Source organism: Elephas maximus, chromosome 4 (genome assembly GCF_024166365.1).
Source record: "Elephas maximus indicus isolate mEleMax1 chromosome 4, mEleMax1 primary haplotype, whole genome shotgun sequence".
Taxonomy (NCBI): domain Eukaryota; kingdom Metazoa; phylum Chordata; class Mammalia; order Proboscidea; family Elephantidae; genus Elephas; species Elephas maximus.
Genome location: NC_064822.1, coordinates 104,760,670 through 104,787,647, shown reverse-complemented (window position 1 = coordinate 104,787,647; position 26,978 = coordinate 104,760,670). Strand labels below are relative to the sequence as shown.

Sequence of the window (26,978 nt, the reverse complement as noted above, 5' to 3'; positions counted from 1 at the left end):
GGTCATATATATCACAAAACAACTATAAGAAACTCTTAATTGAACTAAAGGTATGCCTGTCAGACATCTGGACTCTAATCTGTGTGTTTGTAACAGGCTGAAAAAAACTTACATAAGAATATCTCAGCTAGTGAAACTGGCCTGCCAAGTCCACTCTGACTGAGATAAGGAGCAAAAAAAGAAAGTTGCAAACCGAAAGCGCCAGGCAGCCTTCCTAGCTGCCGTCTTGTAGCCTGAAGGCCATTTCTCAAAAGAACAAAAAGGAGGAGAGAGACCAAGGCCACAGGAGCCCAGAGGGCTCCACATCCCTTTGGAAAGAGACCAGTGCAGCTGGTGCAATAAAAAATAATGCTTATAGATTACTTAGGGTATCATTATGGCATTAGTTATGTCAAGCTCTCAATCGCCCATTTTGAAAAGGAGAAACATGTTGCAGGGTATTATTAGGGTCACATTCACAATCATTATGCTTGAGCCCATCATTGCAGCCACTGTGTCAATCCATCCTGCTGAGGGTCTTCCTCTTTTTTGATCACCCTCTACCAAGCATGATGTCTTTCTCCAGGGACTGGTCTCTCCTGATAACGTGTCCAAAGTATGTGAGATGAAGTATCACCATCCTTGCTTCCAAGGAGCATTCTAGCTGTACTTCTTCCAAAACAGATTTATTGGTTCTTCTGACAGTCCGTGGTATATTCAATATTCTTTATCAACACCATAATTCAAAGGCTTCAATTCTTTTTCGGACTTCTGTATTCATTGTGCAGCTTTCACACAAGTTTGAGGCAATTGAAAATGCCGTAGCTTGGATCCGGCACACCTTAGTCCTCAAAGTGACATCTTTACTTTTTAATGCTTTAAAGAGGTCTTTTGCAGCAGATTTGCCCAATGCAATGCATCGTTTGATTTGTTGACTGCTGCTTCCATGAGCATTGATTGTGAATCCAAGTAAAATGAAGCCGTTGACAATTTCAAGCTTGTCTTTATAATGATGTTGCTTATTTGTCCAATTGTGAGGATTTTTGTTTTCTTTATGTTGACACGCAATCCATACTGAAGGCTATAGTCTTTGATCTTCATCAGTAAGTGCTTCAAATATTGTATGTGTGTACCACATTTTGTTTATCCATTCATCAGATGGACAGGTTGTTTCCACCTTTTGATTATTGTGAAAAGTGTTGTAATGAACATTGGTTTACAGATCCTATGTTCTTTTGTTTTTGACAAAAAACAATCAATAAAAAAACATTTTTAATATTTTATTGTGTTTTGGCGGAAAGTTTACACAGGAAATTAGATTCTCATTTAACAATTTCTAAAAAAAAAATTAAAAAATAATTTTTTTTATACATATTACATATTGTTCAATAACATTGGTTACATTCTTCACAATTTATCAGCATTCTCATTTTCATTTTGGTTGTTCTGTTTCCATTAACCTACCTTCCCTGCCACCCCTAGCTTTTCATCTTTGGTCTTGGGTAAATGTTTACCATTTGGTTTCATCTAGATGATTATTTTGAGAAGCACAGTACTCACAGGTGATATTATTTATTTTATGGGCCAACCTGTCATTTGGTTGAAAGGTGACCCCTGGGAGTGGTTTATATTCCAAGTTAACAGAGTATTTCCAGGCAATAGTCTCAGGGATCCATCCAGTCTCTAATGGTCCAGTAAGTCTGGCCTTTTTTTAGTTTCTTTTGTGGTTACCTTAATATTTACCTCCATTTTTCTAAGTTTAAACCAATCTTTTATTTCTTTATATCACCTTGACTTCCTCTTCATATGAAAGATCTATGACTACGTGTTTTAGTCCCTCTTTTTTGTTTTAATGTTGTCATCTTATACATATTGACGTCTCTGTTTCCCTATTTTCAGTGTTTTGGCTTTGATTTATTTGTGACTTCCCTACATGGGTTGATATCTGGTTGTTCTGTCCTGTTTTCTAGACTTTGGTTGTTAGCTGATGTTATTGATTTCCTAACCAGAGGACTCCCTTTAGTATTTCTTTTAATTTTGGTTTGGTTTTTACAAATTCCCTAAACTTCTGTTTATCTGGAAATGTCCTGATTTTGCCATCATATTTGAGAGACAATTTTGCTGTACACATAATTCTTGACTGGCAATTTTTTTTCCTTCAAGGTTTTATATATGTCATTCCATTGCCTTCTTGCCTGCATGGTTTTGGCTGAATAGTCAGAGCTTAATCTTACTGACTGTCCTTTGAAGATGACTTTTCGTTTATCCCTAGCCACTCTTAAAATTCTGTCTTTATCTTTGGTTTTGGCAAGTTTGATTATAATATGTCTTGGTGACTTTCTTTTGGGATCTACCTTGTGTGTGGTTTGATGAGCTTCTTGGATAGATATCGTCTCACCTTTCATGAGATCAGGGAAGTTTTCTGCCAACATGTCTTAAATAATTCTCATTGTATTTTCTCTTATCCCCCCATCCTGGTACTCCAGTCACTCACAGGTTATCCCCACATAATTCTTAGAGTTTCTTCATTTTTTTTAATTCTTATCTGATTTTTCCTCAGATAAGTTGGTGTCAAGTGCTTTATCTTCAATCTCACTTATTCTGACTTCCATTGCCTCAATTCTTCTATCACTTTCTATTGAGTTGTCTAATTCTGAAATTTTATTGTTAATCTTTTGGATTTATGTTTGTTGTATCTTTATGGATTCTTGCAGCCTGTTAAATTTGTCATTATGCTCTTCTATAACCTTCTTAAGTTCCTCTATTGCTATGTCTGTGTGTTCCTTGGCTTGTTCTGCTTTTTTTTTTTTTTTTAATTTTTATTGTGCTTTAAGTGAAAGTTTACAAGGCAAGTCAGTCTCTCATACAAAAATTTATATACATGTCACTATATACTCCTTTTTTTTTTTTTTTTTTGGTTTATATACTCCTAATTGCTCTTCCCCTAACAAGACAACACACTCCTTCCCCCAACTCTCTATTTTCGTGTCCATTTGGGCAGCTTCTGATCCCCTCTGCTCTCTCATCTCCCCTCCAGACAGGAGATGCCAAAATATTCTCACATGTCCACTTGATCCAAGAAGCTCATTCTTCACAAGTATCATTTTCCATCCCATAGTCCAGTCCAATCCCTGTCTCAAGAGTTGGCTTTAGGAATGGTTCTTGTCTTGGGCTTACACAAGGTCTGGGGACCATAACCTCTGGGGTCCTTCTAGTCTCAGTCAGACTATTAAATCTGGTCTTTTTATGAGAAGTTGGGGTCTGCATCCCACTGCTCTCCTGCTCCCTCAGGAGTTCTCTGTTGTGTTCCCTGTCAGGGCAGTCATCGGTTGTAGCCGGGCACCATCTAGTTCTTCTGGTCTCAGGCTGATGTAGTCTCTGGTTTATGTGTTCCTTTCTGTTTCTTGGGCTCATAATTACCTTGTCTTTGGTGTTCATTCTCCTTTGCTCCTAGTGGATTGAGACCCATTGATCCATCTTAGATGGCCACTTGCTAGGGTTTATGACCGCAGAGGCCATTCACCAAAGTGGGATGCAGAATGTTTTTTAGAAGATTTTATTATGCCAGTTGACTTAGATGTCCCCTGAAACCATGGTCCCCAAACCCCCGCTCCTGCTACGCTGGCCTTCAAAGCATTCAGTTTATTCAGGAAACTTCTTTGCTTTTAGTTTAGTCCAGTTGTGCTGACCTCTCCTGTATTGTGTGTTGTCTTTCCCTGCACCTAAAATAATTTTGTTCTGCCTTTTGCCTGATCTGCTTCCTGATCTCTTGAAGAGCTCTGTATATTAATCTTTTGAATTCTACCTCCAGTAATTCCAAGAAGTTATCTTCCTTCAGAGGATTTCTTGCTGAAGCCATCGTGGTCTGCCTTTTTATGTGATTTGATATTGACTATTGTCTCTGAGCCATCAATAAGTTGTTATATTTATTTATTTTAAGTTTGCTTACTGAGTCCTAGCTTCTGGTTTGGTTTTGTTTTGATATGTCCAAATAGGCTGGTCGTGTGAGCTAATTTGATTATTGGTGTCTTTGAAGCTCTCACTTCCTGTGCAGGTGGTTAGAGCTGTTACTAGATATGTGAACCTAGGAGTCCATTTACTTTTCTTGTACGGATTCCACTCAGGTGTCCAGGTAGTCAGTCACAAAGTGTGTGGTGCAGGCTCATCTAGACGGGCAGGGGTGATTGGAGTAGACAAAGTTATCTGCCTGCAGTAGGGGTTCATGCACTGAGCAAGTTTGGGGGCTGATGATTGCCCCTGAGTGTCTGGGAGGAAATCATGCCCCTGTTCCCTAGAGCACATAGGTGGGTGGGTTTTGCAGCTGGACTATGGGCACCCAATGCTGTTGGATGTAAGGACTGGAAGGCATCACTTATTCTTGGACCCCTGTCACAGGTGGCTAGGTGGCGTGGGTGGAGCTAGCAGTCCTCAGGCCCCTGATCTGGGTAGGTGAGGACCCTACTTAATGGGCAGGATGATGTCACATATCATGAATCTGTCACCCCACCTTATAGCTGATACAGTTGAAAATAGGCGTCAGGTATATATGCTGTTGTGCTGTGCTAATGAGGGCCCACACTGTTGAAATGGGCCCACACAGGTCTATGCAAGGATGAAAGGCATTCAAAGTCCGTGGACCCCTTATGTCTGTGCCTAGGCAAAGGGGCTGTTCCTGCCCTGAGTTCCCAGCTTAGGGGAGGTGGCAGATTATTTTTTCCTGTTTCTTAATTTGTTCCCTCTCCAAAGCCAGGAGAATGGCTTAGAGCATGCGATGGGTCCTACTTCCGCACCAGGAGATACAGCAATCACTGAAGCCGGTCTGGGATCCAGTGCAGAGCAGGGAGGGGGCAGGTAAATAGGACAGAGGTTCTTCCTGAAGGGGGTGTTTTTTGATCCATGCTGTAGGTTAGGTGCATGTACTTATTTTTTGCTGATTGCTTTTCATTGGTTCTGGAGGCTTGAGTAGGCTCTTTGCCACTCAGTCTCTCCCGATCTGGAAAACACATCCTGAGAGCCACAGCTTGCCTCACTACGCATGCCAGCCAATCCAGCCCGTGGGGGGCCAGTTCCCTCCATGTCAGATCTGGCAACTCCTCACTGCTTCTGAACCATCTCTCCCTCCCCCTGCCACTCAGTTCAATTCCTCAACTTTGACTTTGATTTTCAGGGCTCCTAGATTGTCACATATAATCAATTCATTTGTTTTTTCCCGTCTTTGTTGTAAGATGGACCACAGGAAGCGTCTGACTACTCTGTCATCTTGGCCCTGCCTGTGGCCTTTTTTTAGGGATTTTAGTTTTATTCTGTGTTTTTCTCCCATTCTATCTAGGACCATCTATTGAGTTCCTGGTCAGAATGGTCGATAGTGGTAGCTGGGCACCATCTACCTCTGGTCTCAAAGTAGGTGATGTCATTTTTCATGTAGACCAATAGATCTATAGGCTAGCTTCCTCTTTGAGTCTTTGGTTTCCTTCTTTTTCTTTAGCTCTGGAAGAGTAGAGATCAATAATTGTATCTTAGATGGCCACTCACAAGCTATACCCCAGACACTACTCACCAAACTAGGATGTAGAACATTGTCTCTATGGACTATACTATGCCAGTTGACTTAATTGCCCCACAACACTATGGCCCTAAGCCCTCAAACTCAGCAGACCAATCCTGTGAGGTGTTTGTTTGTGTCTAGGAAGTATCCATAACTGTGCCCCCTATATGCTCTATTTTATACTTGAAAATATACACAGCACAGATAAACATGTATATACATATGCCTACAGTAATCCCATGTTCTTATCTTTTGAGGCCAAGCATAAGGGGATCTGAACAGGCACCAGTCATAAGCCTGAAAATTTGTATGAGTATGTATAACTTGACACGGCCAGTACAATGTAGATTTGGGTGCCACATGTTTGTTATTGCAGTCACAATATATGTAATGGAATAGTATCTCAATGAATTCACCTGCTCTTTGTGGTTTTTAACTTTGTGGAGGCGGGGGGCAGTCACAAATCCCCTGGAGCCTACTGACCCCTGATTAATAATGCCTAATATAATCCAAACATATGATTTTCAGGTCTAAAGAAATAGTAAACTAGATATTTGCCCAAAGTCATCCAGCTATTTAGGGCACTATATAATGCTCATTATTGAATCATATTTCAAAGATTCGAGTAGAGGCAAACCATCCAAATATCTGTTCTCTTTTTCATTCACTAGATTAGCATAAGTTAGGAGTGGCAGGACTTGCTTTAAGCACTGAGTCACTTAAAAGGAGAATATTCAGTTGTCAAGGAAGATAAAAACTATTAAATAATTAACTATGATAACATGTGATACGTGCTGAAACAGAAAAGTACAAAGTGCTGTAGGAACACAGAGGAATAAGGACTAATTCTATCACAATTCCCCTTCCTTCCCATGCAGAGTAGGAACAGGATGATAAGACCTTGGCTCTTCAGGAATTTTATACTGAAGAGTGTGACCTGAGCTTTGGATCCTATTTCATGATGACTGATTTCACCCACCAGAAGTCACTCAGGAAAAACCTTCACTGTAGAGTCTGTTGCTACTATAAAACAAATACAGGTTCTTTTGGAGGAAAATAAGGTCCCCACTCTTAGAGAAAACTTACAAGGAAGACATGACGCCTCCCCTAAGAGAGACCCCGGTCTGATGGAACAGACTTTTTATATGTGGATAGCCCACTCAAGGAGAAGGGAAGTGATTAAGAACCATGCCTACCTTCAATCCATGTTGTAGTTAAGTCAATTTTTGACTCATAGCAACTTCTTGTGGCAGACTTGAACTGCCCTATAGGGTTTTCTATTTTTTTTAATCTTTACGGCAGCATGTCTTTTTCCCATGGAACCGCTAAGCGGATTCAAACAGCCGACTTTTCAGTTAGTAACAGAGCAATTAACCATTGCGCCACCAGGGCTCCTTCTTCAATCTTTGAGAACCGTCAAAACATCACTGGAAGTCTAATCAGATGGAGAATACCGTACTTAACTGAACTCCTCTAAGGGAGAGTTCTGAGTGTGGTCGGAAGGAACTTTGCTAAGTGTGGTGGTTAGGGTCGGCTCCTCGCAAGGACTTTTCTCAAAAAAACAACTGAGTGGGGTTGTAAGAGGGCACTGCAACTCATGGCCAACCTTCACCCTTTCTCTATGCAGCACTCAACCTCTCCTTTAAGAGAATGTCGAACAAATGGTTCAAAAATAACTTTTTCACTGGAACTACAAATACTAATTTTATCATTGTACTTTATACTGTATATCCATTTTTCATTGTGTATGCTATAAAACCAAATCAAACCAAACCCACTGGGATCCAGCCAATTTTGACTCATAATGACCGTATAGGTCAGAGTAGAACTGCCCCCTAGTGTTTCCAAGGCTGTAATCTTTATGGAAGCAGACTGCCACATCTTCCTCTCACAGAGTGGCTGGTGGGTTTGAACTGCCATCCTTTTGGTTAGTAGCTGAGCATTTTAACCACTGCATCACCAGGGCTCCTTGTGTATGCTATACTACTTCAAAATAAACCAAAGTGATCACTGCCTACTTTGAAATAATCACAAATTGTTTAAGGTGCATCTATAAATTATATTAGAGGAAAAGAAATGCTGTAATAAACGCAACATAAATGTATTTGTGACATACTCTGAAAAAAACACAAAAACATCTAAATTTCTAAAATAAAGAAGGTCATTTTGAAATAATATCCATATGTTTCAGTTCAGCCTTAAGGGAATTAATTTATCCTAGGTTACCTAGTGATCTAGTGGCAGAATTAGAACCAAAGATAAATCATGACATAATCTTCACCTTGGCAGATATATTCTGTAGGTATTAACATAATTTGATATGTTTTCAAATCTTTGCAATCAGAGCTTTTCTTGTGTTTTTTGTTTGTTTCGAGGTAATAGTTCGTATCACAGGTGATTAATTACCAGATTCGTTGTTTTTATCAGAAAGAAAAAGTGGCTAAGTTAAACTTTAGTTTGAGAGGTAAGGACATTTATGGAGACTTGATAATAAATGACTACAATTAAGAAACATGATTTTTTTTTTTAAGTCCCTATTGACTGAAGCTACAATCCACAACGGCCACAAAGACCAGCAGAGTACATCTCATAAAGCGGTACTATTCTTTTTGTTCACATTACCTCTAATACCTGAGAATGCTCAAGTTGGCAGTCCAAGGTGTCTGTGTCTCAGAAAATTAGTTTCATGGGATGCCGAATACATGTTACCTGAGAAAACTATTTCAGGTTCAAAGAAGTTTGGGAAACACTGGACAAAATCAAGTGAAACTCGTTTCTTTACTTGGAGTATTTCACTTGGTAATGTGCTTTGTTACAACTCTATATGGTATGCAGCTTTCCCCAAGGAAAAATTTTCCCCAAAAAAGACTTCTTGCAGGATTCTTTGATGTGTCTTTGAACATCCATTCTATCAAATTCTATTAAAAGGGTTCAATTAAATTAGCATTTCCCATTTTATAGAAAATAAAACTGAGGTCCAAGGACACTTGTAACATAATTTTTCAGTTGCGAACAAGATGTTTATAGCTGAGAAAGGCCTCAAATGATCAAAATCAACTTGAAGCTGAATGTTACATCACGCAATTAGTGGCAGCGTCAGAACAAGAACTCAGATTTAAAACACTCAGTTCAGTATGAGCGTCTTGTAGGTTCATTAAAAACTTGAGTTTGAGCATTTGTGAGTTTATGCCTATGTGTAAGACCTGTAAGTAGTACTGCTATATTATAAGTTCATTAACGGAATTTCAGCATGCTCCTTCATTTATGCATTTTGCCACTATTTTTTTTTTTTAATTAAGAATACCTGACCTCTGGAAAATGTTTTATGGTTTATAATGTGCTCTCAACACATTGTCACATTTGATCATCTCAGCGTTCCTGTGATGCAGGCATCATTATTCCCATGTTACAAAAGAAGAAACTGAAGCTCAAATTTATTAAATAATTTACCCAAGGTCACACATTTAGTAAATGCACTGCTATTTGCATTAGGAGAAGACACAGTCCCTGCCCTCAAGGAACATTGGTATAATTAAGGAGACGAGATTTGCAAACATGAGACAGAGTACAATTATATGACAACATATAAGAAAATGTTTGCTAGAATGAATGGTACAAACTAGACAAGAATGTTGAAGGAATTCAAGGGGGTAAATTTACTGGACATGGAATTAATCCGTGAAGGCACTGTTTAGGGATAAACCTTAAAGTGGGTTGTGGAAGAAGTGAAAAGATTTGGATTAGCAGAGAGGAAAAAGAATTATAAGAAATAATAGTGACATCAGTAAAGGCAGGAACATCAGAGCAAGAATCACATTGACAGGGAGAATTAGAGCTTGAAGAGAAATGGGTCTAAAATGTTCAGTTCCCTCACCTGTGCAAAAAAAGTCCACTGCTCAGAGATAGTGAGTTCTTGCTCACTGAATATAAAACAATCTGGGCATTACTTGCCCCGACTGAGCAGTTATTTGCTTTCCGACCCAAATTATACAGAAAAACAGTGAATTTAACTTTCTTCAGTGGACTCTAGGAGGGAAAGGGAGACAGAGGCAAGAGAAGTTGAGCCCAGACTGGTGGGCATGGTATGGAGGAAGGGGTGGGGTGGGGGAGCAGCATGAGCTTCACTGGCCCTCAGATCTGTGATTGGGAAACATCTTAATAGAAGGCATGTATGTTCTCTCTAACACCTTCCTATGCCTTTCCTGGTACTAATTCACCTTAGAAGAGCCTGACCTACTGATCCTAGCGAAAATGCCCCTTTCAGGTGCAGAGTCCTGGCTCACCAGCTAACTTAGTCACTTCCCGGTGGAGGCTGTTCACCACAACATTTCTCAGCCCAGAAACAGGACTGATGTCTGGCACAGAATGGGTTAAAATGACTTCCTTCCAACTTTCCCACACAGGGCAGTGTTTCATTTTGTTGAAACTTGTCAGTGAGATTTAAACCCAGAAGTCCAAAGTCTTTACCTAAAGTTATAATAATATGCAAATAGTTAGATGGACAATGGAAAGGGTAGGTAAGAAGTGGGGAGAAAGAGAATTGGGAAGAAAATAAGGAAAATAAAGAAACAAATTATGGAAATCAAATCTGATTCATCTGGGACCTTACATAAATTTTCTATTTTTTTGTTTTGTTTCGTTCAAAATCCGCTTTATCAAAAAACAATGCCCAGTTAGTTGAACAAGTTTCCTAAAGTGACTAAGAGATGGCAGGGACATGAAAAGAAACAAAAAATCAGCTTCATTTCAGGGCATGAACTTCAAAAGTCAAAGCAGCGCATGAGATATGTGTTTAAACAAAGCGGTAACATGAAGCTGACTGCCCCACAGTCCCCTAAACCAAAACACCGAATCCGTTGTCCTCAAGTCAATTTCAAACCATAGCAACGTTATAGGACGGAGTAGAACTGCCTCACAGGGTTTCTAAGGAGCAGCCTGATGCTTAACCACTGCACCACCAACATCCCCTAGGAGATCAAATAATTACTGGAAAACATAATTTTAATTGGAGCTTGCACAGAATAAAACCCCAAATTCAGCTCCGCAGTTACCCTCTCCTTCTCAACAAAAGGGGAGGACTGTAACTCTGGCAATGCACTTGCTAAAGAGGTGATAATACCAGATCCTAAAAAAAGTGAAGGGACATATTTTACCCTTGTGACAGCCTATGGCGCCATCTTCAGGTCTTAGCTAGGATTGCAATAAGCCCATACTTACCGTCAGCTTGTTAGAACCCTCCCACTGTTAGAGAAAAAAGAAAACAAAGGAACACTAAATTCAAACCAAAGAGGTCTCAAAAGCCTCCTGAGTCCTAGAATTAGATGCAAACATAGCTCTAAGACACCTAAGAAAAGATCCAAGGGTCTTGGTTGCCTAAGAAAAGAGCTAAGGGTCTTGGTTGGCTATAAACTCAATGAGTCATACTTGCATGGCAACCAAAAAAAGCTAATAAATTCTTAGGCTGCTTGATGATATATTGTCCAGACCTTGAGAACTTAATAGCCCCACAGTACCCCGTTCTGTCTGAACACATCTGAGAATTGCATTTGGTTCTGGGCATCACAAAGTAAGAGCAGTATTGACAAGAGCAATAAAAATGTTCATACCCTTTGACCCAGTAATCCCACCCATGGGGATTTATTCTAAAGAAATAACTCAAGAGAAAAGATGAATTAGAGGCACGAAGATACCAGTGCATTCTTTCTAACAACAAAAATATACATTAGTAGCTTAAATGTCTCCCAAAAGGGAAATATTATATAGCTTTAAAATATAACAATGATACATGCTACAACATGGATAAACCTTGAAAACATGGTAGGTGAAAGGAGCCAGACACAAAAGGCCACGTATCATCTGATTCCATTTATATAAAATGTCCAAAATAGGCAAATCTTTAGAGACAGAAAGTAGATGAGCAGTTGTCAGGGGCTGGGAGTGTAGAGGAAACTGCTAATGGGTATGGGGTTCTCTTCCGGGTGGTGAAAATATTCCGGAATTAGATGGTGATGGTTGCACAACCTTGTGGATATACTAAAAGCCACTGAATTGTACACTTTAAAAGGATGAATTTTATGGTATGTGAATTACATCTCAATTTAAATATATATGTATATTACCGGAGCCCTGGTGGTGCAGTGGTTAAGAACTCAGCTGCTAACCAAAAGGTCAGCAGTTCAAATCCACCAGCACCTCCTTGGAAACCCTATGGGGCAGTTCCACTCTGTCCTAGGGGGTTGCTATGAGTCAGAATCAACTCAATGGCAACAGGCTTGGGTTTTTTTTTTTTTTTTTTTTGACTTGGGATGTATATTACCAGGACCAGTTGCCGTCAAATTGACTCTGACTCACAGCAACACCATGTGTGTCAGAGTAGAACTGTGCTCCCTAAGGTTTTCAGTGGCTGGTTTTTTAGAAGTAGATCACTAGGCCTTTCTTCCCAGGTGCCTTTGAGTGAACTCAAACTTCCAACCTTTTGGTTAGCAGCCGAGCATGTTAACATATAAATACATAGACGCATACATATGTATATGATGAAGTCTTTATAGTAATGTGTAAAAATGCTTAAAATTCAGTGAAGGAAAAAGCAGTACAAAATTGTATCCTTGATATGACTCAACCATGTACAAGTGATGTGCATTTATGGATGACAACTAGAAGAGAACATGAGTAAATGAAAACAGGGACAATGGATGCACGTGTTTTTTTTTTTAGGGGGGAGGTGGTGGTCATTATACTATTCTTCAAGTAATTTTATATGTATTTTCTTCCTAAGACAATATCTACCGAAGGGCAGACAGAAAATGGCAAACCAAACCATTTAACACAAGCAGAATTGTCCACCACAGAAATCAGTGTTGAAACCAATCTTAGAGGTCATCTAAGTCCAGTTCCCTCACAAGGAAGAAACTGAGGTCCAGAGTGATAAAGTAGCTCACCCAAAGTCACCAGCAACCCTTTAAAAGAAGATAACATTATTACCTGTTTTGGAGGAAACTAAGACTCTGAGAAGGAGCCCTGGTGGCACAGTGGTTAAGTGCTCGGCTGCTAACCCAGAGGTTGGCAGTTTGAACCCACTAGCTGCTCTGTGGGAGAAATATGTAGTAGTCTGCTTCCATAAAGATTACAGCCTTAGGAAGCTTGTGGGGAAGCTCTACTCTGTCCTGTACGGTTGCGTGTGTCAGAATTCACTTGATGGAAATGTCTTTTTATGGGAAGGCTCCAAGAGGTTAAAGAAACCAAAAAATGCACAGCTAGAAAATCATGGAACCGGACTGAAATCTTGATCCTTCTGACATTAAAATTCATTCTCAAAATCAAAAGGCAAGCCACAGACGGGGAAAAAAATATCTATCACACGTATGACAAAGAGTTAAGATTCCTAAGAAGCAAGGATACCAACAAAAGAGATTTGAAAGAGACAAGCAGCAGCACAATTAAAAAAAGGAAAGCAGAGAATATGATCAGGCGTCCACTGAAGCTGAAGTGTAAATGTCCCATAAATATTTGAAAAGATGCTGTCTCAGTCACCTAGTGCTGCTGGAGCAGAAACACCACAAGCAGACGGCTTTAACAAACAGAAGCTTATTCTCTCACCGTGCAGGTGCCTGGAAGTCTGAATTCGGGATGCCAGCTCCAGGGGAAGGCTTTCTTTCTGTGTCAGCTCTGGAGGAAGGTCCTTGTCATCAAGTGTCCCCTAGTCTAGGAGATTTTCAGGGACCCCAGATCCAAAGGACATGTGCCACTCCTGGCAATTCTTTCCTGGTGGCATGAAGTCCTTCTCATCTCTGCTGGATTCTCTTTTTTATATCTCAAAAGAGACTGACTCTTTAAGGGGATAGAGAAACAAATCACCAGTTTCATATGGAAGGGAAAGAAGCCTCGGATAAGCAAAGCATTACTGAAAAAGAAGAAGAAAGTGGGAGGCCTCACTCTACCTGATTTCAGAAGCTATTATACAGCCACAGTAGTCAAAACAGCCTGGTACTGGTACAACAACAGGCACATAGACCAATGGAACAGAATTGAGAACCCAGATATAAATCCATCCGCATATGAGCAGCTGATATTTGACAAAGGCCCAGTGTCAGTAAATTGGGGAAAAGATAGTCTTTTTAACAAATGGTGCTGGCATAACTGGATATCCATTTGCAAAAAAATGAAACAGGACCCATACCTCACACCATGCACAAAAACTAACTCCCAGTGGATCAAAGACCTAAACATAAAGACTGAAACGATAAAGATCATGGAAGAAAAAATAGGGACAACGTTAGGAGCCCTAATACAAGGCATAAACAGAATACAAAACATTACCAAAAATGATGAAGAGAAACCAGATAACTGGGAGCTCCTAAAAATCAAACACCTATGCTCGTCTAAAGACTTCACCAAAAGAGTAAAAAGACCACCTACAGATTGGGAAAGAATTTTCAGCTATGACATCTCAGACCAGCGCCTGATCTCTAAAATCTACATGATTCTGTCAAAACTCAACCATAAAAAGACAAACAACCCAATCAAGAAGTGGGCAAAGGATATGAACACACATTTCACTAAAGAAGATATTCAGGCAGCCAACAGATACATGAGAAAATGCTCTCGATCATTAGCCATTAGAGAAATGCAAATCAAAACTACGATGAGATTCCATCTCACACCAACACGGCTGGCATTAATCCAAAAAACACAAAATAATAAATGTTGGAGAGGCTGCGGAGAGATTGGAACTCTTATACACTGCTGGTAGGAATGTAAAATGGTACAACCACTTTGGAAATCTATCTGGCGTTATCTTAAACAGTTAGAAATAGACCTACCATACAACCCAGAAATCCCACTCCTCGGAATATACCCTAGAGATACAAAAGCCTTCACACAAACAGATATATGCACACCCATGTTTATTGCAGCTCTGTTTACAATAGCAAAAAGCTGGAAGCAACCAAGGTGTCCGTCAACAGATGAATGGGTAAATAAATTGTGGTATATTCACACAATGGAATACTACGCATCGATAAAGAACAGTGACGAATCGGTGAAACATTTCATAACATGGAGGAACCTGGAAGGCATTATGCTGAGCGAAATTAGTGAGAGGCAAAAGGACAAATATTGAATAAGACCACTATTATAAGATCTTGAGAAATAGTAAAAACTGAGAAGAACACATACTTTTGTGGTTACGAAGGGGGGAGGGAGGGAGGGAGGGAGCGGGTTTTTTATTGATTAATCAGTAGATAAGAACTGCTTTGGGTGAAGGGAAAGACAACCCTCAATACATGGAAGGTCAGCTCAGTTGGACTGGACCAAAAACAAAGAAGTTTACGGGATAAAATGAGTGCTTCAAAGGTCAGCGGAGCAGGGGTGGGGGTCTGGGGAACATGGTTTGAGGGGACTTCTAAGTCAATTGGCAAAATAATTCTGTTATGAAAACATTCTGCATCCCACTTTGAAATGTGGCGTCTGGGGTCTTAAAGGCTAACAAGCGGCCATCTAAGATGCATCAATTGGTCTCAACCCACCTGGAGCAAAGGAAAATTAAGAACACCAAGGTCACACGACAACTAAGAGCCCAAGAGACAGAAAGGGCCACATGAACCAGAGACCTACATCATCCTGAGACCAGAAGAACTAGCTGGTGCCCGGCCACAACTGATGACTGCCCTGACAGGGAGCACAACAGAGAACTCCTGAGGGAACAGGAGATCAGTGGGATGCAGACCCCAAATTCTCATAAAAAGACCATACTTAATGGTCTGACTGAGACTAGAGGAATCCCGGCGGCCATGCTCCACAGACCCTCTGTTGACACAGGACAGGAACCATCCCCGAAGACAACTCATCAGACATGAAAGGGACTGGTCAGCGGGTGGGAGAGAGATGCTGATGAAGAGTGAGCTAATTAAATCAGGTGGACACTTGACAGTGTGTTGGCAACTCTTGTCTGGAGGGGGGATGGGAGGATAGAGAGAGAGGGAAGCTGGCAAAATTGTCACGAAAGGAGAGACTGAAAGGGCTGACTCAATAGGGGGAGAGCAAGTGGGAGTACTGAGTAAGATGTATGTAAACTTAATGTGACAGACTGATTGGATTTGTAAACGTTCACTTGAAGCTTAATAAAAGTTTAAAAAAAAAAAAAAAGCCGCAAAGGTAGTCCAGCATTCCTGCATGCCCCCACCCGGTTTCTCCTAATGTGTTAACCCACTGCCCAACCGTGAACACTGGTCAAAGCCAAGACCTTGGTATGTTACCATTAACAAAGCTACAGACTTATTTGGATGAAATTGTATTTTTCGTGTTTTTCCGTGCTTGTTCTCAGCTGCCTCCCTCACTGGAAGGAAGATCTGAAAAGTGGGGAAGTCGTCTCTCTTCTTCACTCTCGAATCCCTCATACCTGGCCATTGGCGTCACAAGACGGGTGCTGGCCCCACAGGGTGACACTGTCAGAGGGGCCGACCGACACCGAAATGACTGTCCATAAAAATATCCCTATAGTTGCCGTAACAACAAAAACATTTTTTGTAAGCCCAGCTTACGTGTATCAATACTCTATGTTAATTTACTTTTTGAACCTTCTAATGTGCTCCAGTCAGAGCTGTCACTATTACCCAGTTACAATGACACTTCCAATCGCACGGTTTTGTCTGCACAAGCTGCAAGCACAGTGTTGTTTTGTTGCTGCCAGTGTTGTTACAGTTGCTATTTTGTCAAATTTTCTGGTGTTTTAGCTACAATATTGTGGTAATTAGTATTTGTGAACCTGTATCAATAACTGTTTTGAGAATGAAGTAGTAATTAAAGGAAAAGAAGGAGCAATAAAAAAAAAAGAGAGACTGACTCAAGATACAACTTAATCCTGCAGATTAAATCCTGCCTCATTAACATAACTGCCTCTAACCCTGCCTCATTAACATCATAGAAGTTAGAATTTGTAACACATAGGGTAGTCACATCAAATCGCAAAATGGTGGACAACCACAGAATACTGGGAATCATGGCCTAGCCAAGCTGACACACATTTTGGGGGGACACAATTCAATCAATAACAGATGCTAAACTTCATCGGGAATCAGGGAAATGCAAACTAATTAGATACCATTTCTCACCCATCATCTTGGCAAAAACTAAGCAGCAGTAACATCTCATGCCAATTACAAAGAAATAGCCACACGTGAAGCACTGCTGGTGGAGGTATGAATTGTCACAACCTTATAGGAAGTAACAGTGACAATAACAATCAAAACTTAAAACATACATTCTGTTTGACTCTACATTATCACTTATTGGAATCTATCCTCAAAAAAACAAAAAGCATCAATACATATATTCAATGATATTTATTACGGTATTGCTCATGTTGAAAAAATACAGAAACTGCTCAAGAGCAGGAGTATAAAAATAAACTATATCCATACTTTTCTAACAAAAACTCATGACAAAATTTGAGAACAATAAAGTAATTTTCCAAATCAAGTAAAGCCCCTGATCGTTCCTTTGTCTCTTTTTTCTTACAGACTATTTTTAATACATTCACATTTTACAGATATAGTACTACATAGTATGTTAATAAGTTACTAATTAATAACATACGAAAATTTCATGTGATAATTTGACAATTTGTAAATATTTTTCAAAGGAAATGTATATCAATTTTTTGCAGCTTTAAAAAGATGTGAAAGTTAATTTGGTCTTAAAATCAGAGTATATAAGTAAATTTATTGGAGAAAAATTTTATGTTTTTTATATGAATGCACAGGAAAAAAAAAACTAAATTTCATTCAATGCACACACACAAAAAAAAGAAGAGCAAGAAAACTGGAGTAAGGATACATAATTCCAACAAAACGAGGCGTCCTGGACTCTTTTTTCCACACTGCTTAAAAACCAAAGCCACTGCTGTTGAGTCGACTCCCACTCATAGCAACCCTATAGGAGGGAGTAGAACTGCCCCGTAGAGTTTCCAAGGAGCGCCTGGCTGATTCTAACTGCCAACCTTTTGGTTAGCAGCCGTAGCACTTAACCACTACACCACCAGGGCTTCTCCACGCTGCTTAGTTACCCGGAAATTAAATAAGGCCCCCTGGAGACCTTCAAACCGTTGGTTCCCTAGGGTTTCCCAAAGTCCTTACCCCATAAGGATAGATGAGATATAAAATCATGGATCTTTCCAGAGTCCCCATGAGATAATATCATTCATCCCTCTCCTATGTACTCTATTTATACCCCTTATGGCACTTAGTTAAAAACTAAGGTGATATCTGTGCACCTGTGGTATTATCTCCCATCAGACTGTAAGCTCCTGGGGAGCGGGGTGTGTAGTTCATAATCATATCTCAAGTTTTGAGAAGACCTGAGAACTCAGCTAGTCCAACTACCCATGTTAAGTTTGAGGGTTCTCCACAATAATCCCTCAAGCAGAGGGGTCTGCAACAGGGGGACTGCCTCCCACTCCCAAACCCTCAGCAGCTTATTCCTTCTTTGGAAAAGTACAGCTGCTGAAAAGTTCTTCCATCAATGGAATTCAAATCTCTCTGAAATTTTTAAAATTAATCCCAGTCTTACCCTCTTGGTAACCTATAGAATAGATCAGACCCCTCTTTCACAGGACAGCTTGTTGAATGTTAGAACCTTCATATGTTTTCTTCAATCTCCTAAACCAATGCTTTGCACATAAAATATAATAATAATTGTTAAATAATCTCCCCTATCACGTGTCATCAATGTACCAGGTGTGAATAAAATGGCATATTCCCTAACACATATTTTATTGATTTTATAAGATGTCTTTCCCTCTCTAATTAAAAAAAAGTCAAGAATACAATAGCCAAGAAGTCAGAAAATAAAACTTAAATAAAACTTTCTCACTTCTTTAAGGTTGTCTCATCTTCAATGCAAGCAGTTTCTTTAGTGCTGTTGGGATGCCCACAAGGCTAGACTGGGACAAGCTGCCCCATTCTTCCAGGAAGAGTCCATCCTAGGGGGAGAAAGTTTCTTCTCACCTCCAGGATCCTCTGGGCTTCCTAGGCCGACTCAGGGCTTCATATGCAGCCTGAATCTCTAGGAAGTGCCTCTGCGCCTCCTCTGTCTGGTGGCGGTTGTGATCAGGATGCCAGATTTTCACGAGCTCCAGGTAACTCCGATGTATTTCTTCATTTGTTGCCCCCTCAGAGAGGCCCAAAACCTTAGGGAAGCAGAAGCTGACAAATCAGAATCCCACGAATTGCCAGGGCACCTGGGCCTTTTCATACTCCCTTGCTAAATTAAGCTGTGGTATCTTTGGAATCGGCTTCTACTTGCCTGTGGGAAAGGCCCACAGCCTCAAATCAGAATTCCAGCCTTTTGGAAAATGGATAAGCTCTGGGTCTCCTATCAAGGACCAGGTTTTGCCTTTACTTAGAGCTGCCCATTTTCCAACCTGGAACTTCGTATCTCTGACAATCAAAATCTCCCTCTCTCAAGAGAAATGAGTACATATGTCCACCAAAAGACATGTACAAGTATGTTCACAGCAGCTTTATTCACAAGAGCCCCACACTGGAAACAACCGTAATGTCCAACAATAGAGTGGATAAATAAATCATAGTATATTCATACAATGGGAGACTATACAGGGATGAAAACAATTTACAATTGCATGCAACAGTATGAATAAATCTCAAACATAATGTTGAATGAAAGAAGTCAGATACAAAAGGGTATATACTAGATGATTCCGGTTATATGAAGTTCAAGAATGGGCAAAACTAATCTACAGTGACAGAAGTCACAATAGAGGTCACTTCTGGAGGTGGGAGTAATGATTAGAAAGAGTCATGAGGCAACCTTGATCTGAGTGGTGGTTACATAGGTGTATGCATAAAATTAGTGCACTTTATACATGTTACACCTCAATAAAAAGTAAACAACATATATATATATATTTTTCCCCTTCACTATTAGAGCCTCTGCACTGTCATGTATTGCACACAAAAGCCCAAATAAGCCAGGACACCCCTCCAGGGCCTGGCCTGGCAGACATGAGCACAGGACTTTCATATAAGGGGCACCAGCTTCAATAATAATAATTATCCCAGACAGGAATGAGAGGGAAGAAAGTCTTACCTGGTAAGCCAGTTGCTGCTTCTCATCCTGAAAACTGTGAACAAATTCATAGAGTTTCTCCCACTCCTGGAAATAGCCACTGCTGAAGCCAGGATCCCCCACCAGCAGCCTCCACACCCAGTAAGGCAGAAGGAGGACAGACTCCATGAGGTGACCAAGAAGGGGGAAGAAGTTGAACCAATCCAAGAAGGACCCAAAGATCTCTGCCACATAGCTAAGAGTGGTGGCTGTGTTGCAGAAAGCACTATAGGCTAGTGGGCCTATGAAAGCCAGATAAGCCAAGCCCAGCCGGTACAGCCGCACACAAAGCTTCTCTGACCCTACTGAAGCTTTGTAGCAGCGATGCTTCTGGGCTGTAATGCTGGCAGCCAAGCTGATGGGCAGGATGGCTATGGGGCGGCCATAGAAGATAGGGGAAGTAAGAAATGCCGCCACTAATGTGTTCTTAGTGTTTGAGGTCTGGTTGCCAACTGCAGCCACCAGTAAGACCCCTAAGCCAACTGCCAGTGGGAGGCCCACAATATAGAAGTTGGCCATGGAAGAAAGGCTAATCAGAGCCACAAGCCCAAAATAGATGCCCACTATCATCTGGGCAGCAAAGCGAATGGGACTCAGAGGGGGTATCCCCCCTCCTGGGTTCTGCTTCTGCCCCTGGCGTCTGTTGGCCTCAGCCACAAAACTTGGGAGTTTCCAGAACTCCCAGAGCCAACCCAGCCCTCCACCTCCCAGGGTGAGCATCCAGAGTAGAGCATGGCTGTCTCGCCCCAGGTACAGGTGATGGAGCCCAACTGGGCCCCCTACAGCCCAGAGAGCATAGGTCACCAGGAGTCCCTTTCCCATTGTTTAGGGCAAGAATCTCAGAACAAGTCCAGTGGCATCTGGCATTGCTCCGAGCGCAGAAATCTCAGAGTCCTCGTGACAATCATGGCCCCAGAGCTATCCTTAGACCCTATGGGATGAAAAAAAATCAGTCATAGGTCTATATCCAGGACGCAACACAGTAAGTATTTCTCCTTCCAATAAAAGTTAAGTCTAGCTCTTCCTGCGTGTTCCTGAAATGCTAGCTCTCTCATACTCTTTGGTCTAGCATCTCAGTTCTGTTATTTACAGTAACTCCAAATCTAGGGAATGTTTTAAATGCTTTTAGTAGCACAGCACGCAGACAAAAAAAAAAAAAGTATTAAGTTTACATTTCACACCTCCCCTGAGACCACTGACTCCGGAGATGACTTATTAGAGAGGGGGAGAGAAGGCGAATGAGATGTCCTTCCAAAGTTTCCACACATTTTGAAAAGCCCCCTGCCCCATTCAACTTAACTCCGATGATGGCTTGCCCTCAGACACCTGACCCAGCTTTTAACTCCTCCCCTGGCTCCCCAGCTCTGCAAGACCAAGAAACTCTCCCACAAGCCCAACTTGAAAAGGGCGAGGGCGAGGGGGTCGGCCTGAATTCCCTCCACTTAAACAGTTCTGGAAAACTACATTTTGACCGTCGCACCCCACAATTCAACCACCTCCTTCCAAGGCAGGCTCAGAAAGCCTCCCCAAACCGCCGGACCAATCGCCAGCATGTCAAACCAGACCCCAAAGCGTGCCTACGTAGAGCGGGCCTCACAGACCAGCAGCCGATACCCGCTAGTCCGCGGCCGAGCGGCCGTACCTGGGTGCTCCGATGTCCCGGCCCTGTCAGGCCAGTCATTTCCTTTGACCAGAGTCCAAATGGCCCCTTTTATTCCGCTCCCACTTCCATCCAAATGGACTTTGTCGGCTGGGTAAAAGTCACGGAGGCTGGGCCGTCCCAAGCCAGGCTCCTCCCCAAAGCCCTCCCCGGCCCTCTCGGGATCACCTTCTCGCCCTGGGCTCCCCTCGCCCGCCCTCTGGGTAAACTCGGTTTAAGGTCTTCCAGGCTCAACCAGCTTCCACCCGCTCAAGGGAGCGGGCTCAGTGCCCTATCCCCTGCCCAGCGCGCCTGCACCGCGACACTACGGCCACCAGGTGGCGATGCCGCTTAGAAAAGGGTGGGGCCGGCCAGGACAGGAACCATTCCGGAAGCCAACTCTTCAGACATGGATTGAACTGGACAATGGGTTGGAGAGAGATGCTGATAAGGAGTGAGCTACTTGCATCAGGTGGACACTTGAGACTATGTTGGCATTCCCTGTCTGGAGGGGAGATGGGAGGGTAAGAGAGGGTTAGAAGCTGGCAAAATGGTCAGGAAAAGAGAGACTGGAAGGAGGGAGCAGGCTGACTCATTGGGGGAGAGTAAATGGGAGTATGTAGTAAGGTGTATATAAGTTCATATGTGAAAGACTGACTTGATTTGCAAACTTTCACTTAAAGCACAATAAAAATTATTAAAAAAAAAAAAGGGGGGGGGACCGGCGAATCTCTTTTTGCTTTACCTTGGCTTGATGCTGGGGCAAAGTAGCCCAGAGCTGTGCCTGCAGAGGGACTGTCTGATGGCAGCAAGGAGGTCCCGCAGGTAGTGCTAAAAAAAAAAGACAGTACCTTATAAATGCAAAAATAGGCCCTTGATCCTCCTTTTTTGCCTCCAAAAATGGGAAGGTGGCTCCTTCTCCCACACCTCAGGCTGCACTCTCGTCACTGCACACTCCCAGTACCCTTCAAGTCTGCACTGGATGGTTCCACTTCCAATTTCTCTAACTTTTTCAGAGACACCCACAGATAGGCTGCACAAGGAACCCTGGCAGAGTTTACCTCAACGCCCTCCTCCAGGCCTGCTGGGGAGGGGGGCAGTGCATCCAGATCCCATCCAGGCCTAAGCCTGAGACCTGAGGATCCTGCCGATCCAGTGGGAGCCCCGAGGTTGCTCCGTCCGTGAGAAAGTGGGAGAAACAGGATTACAAAGAGAGAGGAGATGGAGGCGGCTGGCCAGGGGAGGGAGGCCGCAGCCCAGGACTCAGGGGCCAGAGGAATCTGCCTTTCTCCTGTCTCGGTGCGTGGATGGAACTGGAACGCAAGATGCCTTCATTTCAATGTCCTTGGCTCGACTCTTCATCCTGCTACGTGACCTCGGCCGAGTCACGCCGCTTCTTGAGCCTCAGTTTCGTCCTCTGTAAAAGGAGGAGCTTGAATCTCCAAGGTCCCCAGGCTTGCCTTGGGGAGCGGGATAGGGCCTGTGAGCCTCACCCAAGCCGCCTCCCTGCAGCCGGCTGAGTGCTTCTGCTCCCTTCACATCTCCAGCCCCTTCACTCCTTAGCCCACCCAGGGGGTGAAACGCGGCTTCCTATATGGCCCCTTAACTGTGGGAGCATTGTGAGCCCAGGGCTAGGAGGGGCCCCTGAGAGATGCTGGCGTGGTGGGTTGGGGGGGAACGGGGACCGCCCAGGTCACTGAATAATGAATGAGACTTAATTGGGCCGGCACTGCACCGCGGTGGGCTAAGCTCGGCAAACAGCGCTGGCGGCTCCAGCTGAGGCTGGACAAACAAACTAGCTCTGGGCGCACGGAGCAGGTTGGGGGCGGCAGCGGAGGGAGGGGGAGGGAAGAAGCAGACTGTCGGAGAACCCTGGGCCTCCTCGTACCACTAGCTCTGCGGCCCGGAGGAACCCAGGAGTCCTGGGCTGCGTTAGTTTCCCTGGGAGTGAGGGGTCGGGAAGGGCCTTAGGGCTCGATCTTGGGAAGCTAGGACAGGAGAGGGAGAGACAGGGATTATGTGTCGAGAGTCAGGGGCCCAAGGGCGAAGTGATAGCAAGGAAAAGATGGAGAAATGAGTGGAGGGCAGAGAAGAGAGGGAGAAGTGAGCGAGGAAAAAGCGTGCCGGGGGAGGGCGGTGGCGGAAGAGGAGTCATTACCCGGAGGAAAGGGAAGACCGATGGAGGAACAACAGAAGGGAGGCACGAGGGGCCGGGAGAAGAGGAATTGGAGAAGAGTCAAGGAAAGGGATGGGAGGTGACCAGAATGCGAACGAGGGGGCGGCGGGGCGGTCGGGAGACGTCCCTGCCTTCGCCTCACTCTTCCACGCTCCCGCCTTCCAGCTCTCTCCAGTTGCCAGCACTCACTTTGTCACAATTACGGGGCCGTCACTTGGCCCGGATTGTTTTCCCCAAATTGTTGTTCTGTAAACTGGCGCAGGGTGGGGGGTGAGAGGGGAACCTGATAAACTGGAGCGGGTGTGGAGGGTCTGCGCTGCCGCAAGGGTGGGTGGGGATGATTTGCCGGAAAGGTGACTCCAGGGTGGGTGAATTCACAGACCCACGCGGGAATTCTGGTTGTCTCCCCAGCCTCGCTCGTAGCGGATCCTGCTTTCAACCTTCCTGGCCTTTCTCAGCCTCTGCTGCTTCAGTTTCCCCAGTAGAGCACGGCGGGGATTGGAGGCCCCAGACGCAGGAGGCAATTGTAGGTGGTGCCCAAACTTCCCTGCTCACCCCATTTCCTCTAGCTGTTTATTACCCCAACTACTACTGGAGGAGTCCTCTCCCAGCCCAGCGGGCTTCCACTCAACCAGTTCTGGGCTGCCCACTGCCTCCGGTTCCGAGCCGCTGTCCCTCAATTCTAACATCTGTTGCGCGCCCACTATGCTCCCGAGCCTCCCAGCGCCCCCGCGCCGTCTCCCTCCACCCTCCGCCTCAGCCACCCGCCCCTTGCCAACCGCCCGGCCTGTCGGCTCCGTGACAGCCGCTGCAGAAGCCCGGGCCCCGAGGGAGTGGCCGGAGAGAAGCCGCCGCATGGCTGGCTACGACGCCGGCCTCCCCCGCGGCTCCAGGGGCAACGGAGGGTGGCGGCCGCTGAAGCGAGACCGGAGCCAGCCCTTGGAGTTGGCAGGGCTGGGCGAGGGAGGGGGAGGCCCGGGCGGGCTTCTTTCCCCGTCTCTTAGGCCTGGTCGTCTCCTCATTGTGTCGCCCTCTGGTCCCGCCCGGGCCAGGACCCCGCCTAGCTCCGTGCGCTTGAGTCGTGCTCTCCTCCAGCACCCCCTCCCCCAAGCCTGGTGATTTACACTCGAGCTCTGCGCAGCGGCCGCTTCCCAATCAGGAATATCGACCCCGGGCGGGGCCCCCGGGCCGCATCGATCCCTCTAAGGCTCGGGATTTAAAAATGTCAAATTTGCCTTTTCCAGGCGGGCGGAGGGTGTAGGGGCCGGGAGGAGGGCTGCTTGGAGGGGGCAGCGGACAGCGGGGCATCGACCCAGCTCCTGTGCCCGGAATGAGAAGCGACCAGGCGGTGGCCTGACCCTGACACCACTCATGGCGGTCCTTGGGTTCGCAGTCGACTCTGGATGGGAGCAGAAAGGAAGCCCTGGCCCCCATCTCTATGGGACTTACTCCTAGATGGAGGAGCCCTAGAGGAACAAGAGAGACCCCCAAAATGGAGAAGGCACAAGGAGACAAATTTGGAAGAGATACCTAAACATGGAGACATACAGACAGAAGAAGGCTGCAGAGATAAAAATATAGAGGTTCCAAATGATACCCTAGCCCTAAGGAAGAGCACAGCAAAGGGAAGGTGGCTGCAAGACACGTTGAACAAACAGGGGGGATAGAGACTCAGAGTCATCCAACTCTCTGCTCTGTGGACCCAGGAGATTCAAGACTGGGAGGAGACTCTGCTCAAACCTCATGGTGTATTTGGAGGGGGAAGGGTGTGGAGACAAAGCAGAGTGAAGAGATTTTTATAAGGGTGAAGTATCGGAGTATAATTAGCATAATCCTCCCAAGGTGTCAACTAGTAACTGGACCTGAGATCCAAAAGCTGAGGGTCCCAGGGGCAGCTAGCAAACAGGTGGGCCTTTCTAGGGGTCTGATGACCTGCCCCTTCTCTTAGCATCACACAGGTGTCTCCTCAGTATCCACCTCCTCCTCTCTAACCACCATCACCTAGGGGGTCCAGATGGGTTGGAGATCACATCTTATGTTGGAGACTGTGTATATGTGTACGTGTAGAAGTGTGGGCTATAGAGAACTCTGGTGGTAGCCACTTCTTTCCCTAGGGCTCAGCAGCTGGATCTCCAGACTTTGGGGGGAAAAAGGCATCCACCACTTTCAAGAGGCTTGGGGAAAGGAGGATGTTTGGGGTAAAAGTGGTGGAGGGAGCAGTCGTTCAGACCAGCACTCTCACCGTTAACGTCTCCCCCCCCAACACACCTCAACTGTCATCGTATGCGCTGCCATCTCCTCCAGAAATGGAGACAGACGGATGACAGCAAGGGGGGGCACAGACACGCAGGGAGGGGCAGAGACTCATCCTCAGACACGCGCAGAGCACACCTCCACTGACAAAATTAGGCCGACATATCCCGGACACAACCCCACTGACGCAGTCACTGACCTCGACGCGCGATCCACACCCATCAATCCCTGTCACACACACTACCTCTGCGTGCGTAGACACACAATTCCTCCGAGGTCAGGCCGAAGCTCCTAGTCCTATGGCCTGTCGATACTGTCCCCCCTCTTTTTTTTTTTTTTTTTGACATCTCAGACCTTAAACCTCCTAAGCCAAAGAGAGGGCTTAGCTCCCCGCCCCCGCTTCGCAACTCCCGCACCAGGGCCAGCCTCTACAGTTGGGAGGCCAAGATCAAAGAGTCAAGTACCGGGGTCGGGGCGAAGGATGGGCAGCAGACCGCGCGGTGGGGCTACTTCCTCCTCCTGCCAGTGGCCTCTCTCCCGGCACGTCCACTCGCGGCCCGCCCAGCCCGCCGCCCGCCTGTCAGTCGAGTAATGAATGCGCGCTCGGGGCCCTGAGCCCCCCCGGAGTCGTTCATCACTGCCAGCACCGCCCACCTCTCCACCAGCCTGCCACGAGGGCTAAGCGGCCCGGGAGGTGAAAGCCCCTCTCCCCCCTATTGGACCACTAATTGTCAGATTGAGATGTTGATTCGTCAGCTGGAAGCTGGAGCCAAAGAATCCGCAGTAAAACCTGGACTCTTTGAACTTCCTCTCGGCTCCACTCGGGTTCGCCAGGCCACGGAGCTTGTCTTGATTTGGTGTGGGCTGGATTTCACTAAGGAGACCCGGGAACTAGAAGCGTAATGCTATCCTAAGCCGATAGGAGGCGCACCAGGCTACCGACCCTCAGTTTCCCTAATGGGGCTCTCCTTGGGCGCAATTCCACTCGTATGGACCGGAAACCCTAGGGCTTCGTCCTCTACTCTCCCAGAAGGGGGAGCCCCGCCTCCTCTCTCAGACCCCGTCCGGGCTCGGTCAAGGGAATCCCCCAGCCCGCCGTCCCCAGTCTGCCTTCAGGGAACGCCCGGAGCCATAAACTTGCCCTCTTCCTTCCCCAGGCGCCTCGGTCCGCAATCCTCCGCTCTCGAGGAGGCGCACCTGCAGCAGGCCCAAGTTCGCCCTTTCCTAGCGCCTAGGCTGATTCCCACCCTCACCCCCCCAGCCCG

The 26,978-nt window shown here is 44.8% G+C and overlaps 1 protein-coding gene across 1 annotated transcript; it reads right to left on the bottom strand.

Moving 5' to 3' along the window:
* Positions 1-18,459: 18,459 nt before the first annotated feature.
* DNAJC22 (DnaJ heat shock protein family (Hsp40) member C22) lies at positions 18,460-20,483 on the bottom strand. The gene is made up of 2 exons (XM_049881537.1): positions 19,628-20,483; positions 18,460-18,707 (listed from the first exon to the last, which is right to left on the bottom strand). Exons 1-2 carry the CDS (start codon positions 20,465-20,467, stop codon positions 18,522-18,524), a joined length of 1,026 nt encoding a protein of 341 aa, XP_049737494.1. The 5' UTR covers positions 20,468-20,483; the 3' UTR covers positions 18,460-18,521.
* Between the last annotated feature and the right edge of the window lie 6,495 nt (positions 20,484-26,978).

What these genes read in the sequence shown, in the direction of transcription:
- DNAJC22 (XM_049881537.1), bottom strand. Translation starts at nt 20,467, where the DNA reads ATGGGAAAGGGACTCCTGGTGACCTATGCTCTCTGGGCTGTAGGGGGC. An exon ending in AGCAGCAACTGGCTTACCAG is followed by an intron (nt 18,708 to 19,627) that starts GTAAGACTTTCT and finishes TGCTTCCCTAAG; the next exon opens with GTTTTGGGCCTCTCTGAGGG.